Source organism: Tupaia chinensis, unplaced genomic scaffold, assembly GCF_000334495.1.
Source record: "Tupaia chinensis unplaced genomic scaffold, TupChi_1.0 Scaffold000217_1, whole genome shotgun sequence".
Classification (NCBI taxonomy): Eukaryota; Metazoa; Chordata; class Mammalia; order Scandentia; family Tupaiidae; genus Tupaia; species Tupaia belangeri.
Window position 1 is genome coordinate 6335757 of NW_006159692.1, and position 6076 is coordinate 6341832.

At 35.6% G+C, this 6076-nt stretch overlaps 1 protein-coding gene across 1 annotated transcript in view; it reads left to right on the forward strand.

Annotated features, from left to right (window-relative positions):
* Positions 1-6076, forward strand: part of HELLS (helicase, lymphoid specific) — a gene marked incomplete in the record, with an annotated part of 42630 nt that overhangs the window by 11901 nt on the left and 24653 nt on the right. Inside the window, 6 exon segments of the mRNA XM_014587539.2 lie at positions 1589-1625; positions 1720-1784; positions 1990-2031; positions 4687-4914; positions 5278-5460; positions 6057-6076. Of these exon segments, the coding sequence (XP_014443025.1) occupies positions 1589-1625; positions 1720-1784; positions 1990-2031; positions 4687-4914; positions 5278-5460; positions 6057-6076 (575 nt within the window).

Consider the following 6076-nt stretch of genomic DNA (forward strand, 5'->3'; position numbering starts at 1 on the left):
ACTGGATCTTCGAATGCCTCTCTAGGTTTGGAAAGTTTTCTTGCAGGATTTCATGGAATAGATTATCAATGTCCTTATGGGTCTCTTCACCTTCTGGAATGCCAGTTATCCGGATATTTGGACGTTTGATGGTATCCAGTACTTCTCACATATTATTCTCAAATTTTTGTGCCATTTTCTCAGTCTTCGTGGTGGATTTTTCCAGGCCAGCTATTTTCTCTTCTACATCTGAGATTCTATTTTCTGAATGATCTAGTCTGCTTTTAATACTTTCCAGGGAGATTTTGACTTCTTGTATTATAGACTTCATCTCTTGCAGTTCCGTTTGAGTCTTTTGTAAAGTGTGTAATTCCTCTTTTAGATCTTGCAAGAATTTCCTCATCTCCTGGAACTCGACAGCTTCTTTCTCCTTTCTCTTTAGCAGTTCATTATCTCTCTTCTCTTCTATCTCTGTTAGCTTCGAGATTATGAATGCTCTAAATAGCTTATCAGACGTTTCCATGATTTTCACCGAACTGCTTGTGGATGAAGAAGAGTTACTCTTTTCCCTTGGAGGAGAGGTATTTTCTCGTTTTCCCATATTTATCGTTATCCGGCGGTGATTTCTTGTCATCTGATGGGTGGTGTGTTTCTTTCAAATTCCTGAAATTCAGCCGCTAGCTCGTTTGTTGGAGGCTGAATTATTGGTAGAAAATCTTCATTCCCTGAAAAATCTAGTTCGCTGGAGCCATGTGGAACCTTCTTGTGAAGGCCTGGCTTCTTCTGCCTCTTAATATATCTTTTACTTTGTCCTACCTAACTTCATCAGGGTTTTGTGTCTGCCTACCTCCCCTTTTTTTCTCAAGATGTCAATCATGAAGTTCTCCCTACTCTACCTCACCAATCCTTTTTGTTATTTTCTTTTTTATCCACTTAACTTTTTAGCTTACTTTTAAGTTTGCCCTTTATTTTTTGTTTGTTTTCATTTCTTATGTGTGTTGTCCATTTATCCCTGATAAGACATTCTTTGCATTGCCTCTCCACCATTAATATTTTTTGCTTAGTATTTTCTTTTTCTTTTTTTAAGTGTTCCCCCCCACACACACACACAGGGTGTATATGCTTAATGGAGAGAGAGGGAAAGTGAGAAATCATCCCCTGGGGGAATAGCCACACCACAGTCCCTTCTCACATGGTCTGCATGTTCTTCAAGCCACTGGGTCCAGGACTCAAACTACACTGTTGGCCATGTGGGATCCAGTGCCTTAACAACCATGCCACCCCTGGCACTTGTTTCTATTTTTAATGGTATTAATTTACAAATTTTACTTAGGTACTTCTTCGACAATATGCTCATTGAATATCTTCAGTATAAATGTTTTTTTTCCTAAATGGAAAAAAACAGTTGAGGAAATAAAACCCTTGGGGAACAGCAGGAGGGATATAATCATGAACTGGTTGTAGAGAAGTACAGAGAAAGTACAATAGTGAACAACTGTGGATGTGGTTCAGGAGTAGGGACATTTATTTCTCTCAAGTTAGTGCCTTTTAGTATGTAATACCATTAAAGTCCTTAGTAAAATGTTTTGTTCAAATCTTTATTTTGTAGGGCAAGAATTTAGTTGATGCAAGTGAGGAGAATCCAGGTAAAAATATCTTTATTCTAATTTTGAAGAATATACATTTATATTTCTGTTTGAACTGCTATAAAAAATAAGATTATTATTTTGTTTTTTGCAGCAGTAAGGAAGAAAAGAGGAAGAGAGGATGAATCATACAATATTTCAGAGGTCATGTCAAAAGAGGTAAAAGTAAAAGGGGAGAACATAATACATGATACTGAGTCAGACCTATTATAAATTCTGACCCACTTGGAGCTGTAAGGATTGCTTTTGACTTTTTTTACCTGTTTTAATATTTCCATTTCTTTCAGATGTTTATATTAAAAATTGGGTTAATATTGAGAATGTGTTATGTTATTAATTTGCTATTGTTTTCTTAATCTTCCAGGAAATTTTATCTGTGGCTAAAAAAAGTAAAAAGGAGAATGAGGTAAGAGATTTATAATACAAAGCTAAACTAAGGAGTGATAGTTACTTTCTGATGACAAATTCTTTTTTATTTTATTTTATTTTATTTATTTATTTTTAAAGAGATTTTTGCTATAGGATGTGTGCATTTGCCAGAAAGACAGAGATAGAGAGATAGAAAGTGAGAAATCACCCCCCAAGGGGGTTGGCCACGCTGCAATCCCCTCTCCTCCATTCTCCTCTCGGGATCTTGGGCATGCACACACATGTGCCCGGTGTGAGTTTAAGCCACTGGGTCCAGGACTCCAACCGTGGTCGACTACATGGGAGTTCAGCGACATAGCCATTATGCTAACTGCTGGTCCCAATTCTTTTTTATTTTAACATTTATTTGTTTATTTCTTCATTAGAGGCAGAAACATGGAGAGGCAGGCACCTACACAGGGTCCTCATACCATCATCCACCAGCTGGTCTCAGCTAGCCTGGATTATAGGCACTTGTTTGCTTGCCTAATATATACAGGAATATCCTGGGGCATGAACTCAAGACTTTTCCATGTGGGTCCAAAATTTACAGTGTAAAGTGCTTCGATTTTTATTTTTTATTCAGTTTTAGGATTAATTTATAGTCGAAATTATAACCATGTTAAGTGTAAATATAAGATTAAATAAGCTTTTTTTATACTTAGTTGCCCCCACCTTTCTTTGGCTAGTGGGTACCCTCACCAGAGGTAGGGAGAGGAGAAAGCATCCTGCCCCATGGGGAATGGTCGCACCGCAGTGCCTTCTCCATCTCTTCCACTTTTCGTAATAGTGGGTACATACACCTGGTATATTTTTCAAGCTGCTTGGTCTCGGACTCATATCATGGTGGGTTTAGCCATGTGGAATCTGACTGCCTTAACCACCAGGCCACGGAGCTTGTCCTATTTAGTTAATTCTAAAATTAATTTATTATTTATTTAATTGCCAGAGGGTACATGCACTTGTGGGGGTGGTGGAAGCACCACGCTCCCCAGTGAGGCTTAGTCATGCTGCAATCCCTTCACCATTTCTCCATCCTGTAGGGATTTGAGGTGTTCATTTTGAGCTGGGATGTTTTTTAGGCTACCAGGGCCAGGATTTGAGCTGGGGTTGGCCTTGTGAAATCTGACTCCCATAGCTACTAGGCTATTAGGGCCAGCCCCTTTAGCTGCATCATGACTGTGCTTCAAATCCTGGACCTGCTGGCTTAAAAAATATGCAGGGTGTGTGTGCATGCATGCCCAACATTTCAAGAGAGATACATGAGAAGGAACTGCGAGGTGACCATCCTCCATAGGTGGTTCTTTCTCACTTTCCCTTTCTCTTTGTCTCCAGCAAGTGTGCACATACCATTTAACATTTTCTTTTTAAGTTTCAATCTAATCTGTCATGATTTACTATGAAATTAGAACCTCATTTTATAATTTATGTATAATCAGTCAGTAAGTATACAAAAATAGTTAAGTGTTTATTTTAATGAGTTTTATGCAAATATCTGTGTGACCACCATCCAAATCTAGGTGTAGAATATTTCCATTATGGTATTATGATCCCTTTTTGCCTTTCCAATTATTTCTCCCCAGCTAAACCCAGATGAGACCACTTTTTAATGTCTTACAGGCTAGTTTGCCAATTCTTCAACTTCATACAAGTAAAGCATAAACATGTGTTTTTTTTATTTTCCTCTTCACTCAACATGTGTGTGATTTTTGTTGTTGTTGAGTGTAATAGTTAATGCATGGTTTAACTTTATAAGATAAAACAGACCTTTTCCAATGTGATCATAAAATCTTCCCCTCTCTCGCAGTATTTTAGTTCTAGTTAATGTTATTTCCAGCATTTGGTATTAGTTATGTGAGACCCACTCCCTATTGCACTGCAATTAATTGCTGTGCTCTGGAGCTGACCTTCAGTTTTTTTCTAAAATCTTTATAGTTCTAAGTTTTATGTTTAAGTCTGTGATCTGTCACAAATTAATTTTTATGTCAGAAGGTACATATTTTTCCATTTGAATATCCTGTTTTTTTCAGCATCATTTGTAACACTTTCCTTTGGATTAATTTAGTTTCAGTTTTGCATATTCTTAAACTGGAGTTACAGACATTGCTGAATAAAATCTACCATTGGTCATGAATTGGTACTGAGTGTTTCAAATAAGATCAAGTGGCAATCTTAAGTTTAATGTACTGTTTTAAACTTCTGCTTTGCTCTTTTCCCTGCAATGAGAATAATTACTTAGATGAAAGTAAATGTTGCTGCGGTTCCTGAAAGGATTTTTTCCCCACAGACATCCTCCCTGAAGGTTTAAGGAGATGATTAAGAAAATAGTTTAGTAAATTTTAGAGCAGCATTAATATAGGATTTTGGAAGGGAGGTACAGTTGTAAATACTTTTTTCCCCAAAGTATGTGCCTGATGGTAGTAGTATTCTGTTAAGACTTTTTTTTCAGAATTTTGTTGTTAAGTTTAATGGCTTTGAATTTGTTAAGGAAATGTAGATATCTCTTAAGTTTTTAATTTTGCATATGATCTTAGTGCTCTGTACCTAATGCAAATACAGGATTGGTAAATTTTGATTATTAATTTTCTGGTAAAAGATTGGGGATATAGCAACATTTTGTATCATACATCTAATTAAACTTATTTCATTACAGGATGAAAGTTCCTCTTCTACTAATCTCTGTGTAGAAGATCTTCAGAAAAACAAAGATTCAAATAGTATAATTAAAGATAGATTATCTCAGACTGTTAGGCGGAATACTAAATTATTTTTTGACCCAGTTCGGACATGTAATGGACAGCCAGTACCCTTTCAACAACCTAAGTACTTCACAGGAGGAGTGATGCGGTGGTACCAAGTTGAAGGCATGGAATGGCTTAGGGTAATAAATTGTCATGTTTAAAATTGGTTCATTTATGTAATAGCAAAATAAGGTGATATATACCAACCTAAGTCATTCTTTCCATGTTTCACTACTTATATGTAAAATAAACTGTATGTATAGATATTTATTTTCTGATTTATTTAGTCAGAATATATTTATTTAAATAAGAATTATCTTGTTAAAGGGTTCTAATACTTAGGACTTTGTTAAAGGACTTCCCTCAGTGTTGTAATTATGTAATGAATATGTCAGTCATCATAATTTTCATCTTTGATTTGTTAAAAAGTAAGTAAACAATTGATTGCTTTTCAGTAAGTGTTTTTATCAGAATTTAAGCACAGTGCATATTATTTTGTCCAGATGCTTTGGGAAAATGGAATTAATGGCATTTTAGCCGATGAAATGGGATTGGGAAAAACAGTTCAGTGCATTGCTACAATTGCATTGATGGTTCAGAGAGGAGTACCTGGACCTTTCCTTGTCTGTGGCCCACTGTCTACACTTCCTAACTGGATGGCTGAGTTCAAAAGATTTACACCAGAAGTAAGACATGTTTCTTTTTGCTTATTGTTTCCAAGTTCTTTCTTGCAGGAATCAAATTTTAGACCTCCTGTTATAATTATATTGATTTCTGTATAAACAATGCATTTTATTTGATTTACTCAATCTGAGCATTACACTCACTAGTTTCAATACACATAGAAGAGCATTTCGACATATTGCCCGAAATACCCCTGAATGATATTCAGTGAATTAGTAGTGGCGTTTGAAAGCAAGATAGAATTTTTTAAAGACTCTTATATAGTGCTTTTTTCCCCCATGCATATGTTACTGACTTTAACATTCTAGCCTTATTGGGTCATCGGGAAAGTCATGATACATTTTTCCTTGCAACAACCTAATATTTAGTAGTAGCTTACCCACTTGTCTTTTCTTTTACTTGTTTCGTTTTTATGACTTTTTCATTTTTGTCCATAGTCCAGTAATTTGTTAGTATTGCTTGACTCACTGTGATTCAGAAAATTATAACTAAAATTAATCTTTTTTTCTCTCAGAAAATTGTGTATTTCATGTTTTGCAAATAACTACTTTTATATTTTGTTCCAAAGTTTGCTATAAACCAATATAAAATCTTTTAGATTCCTACCATGTTGTATCA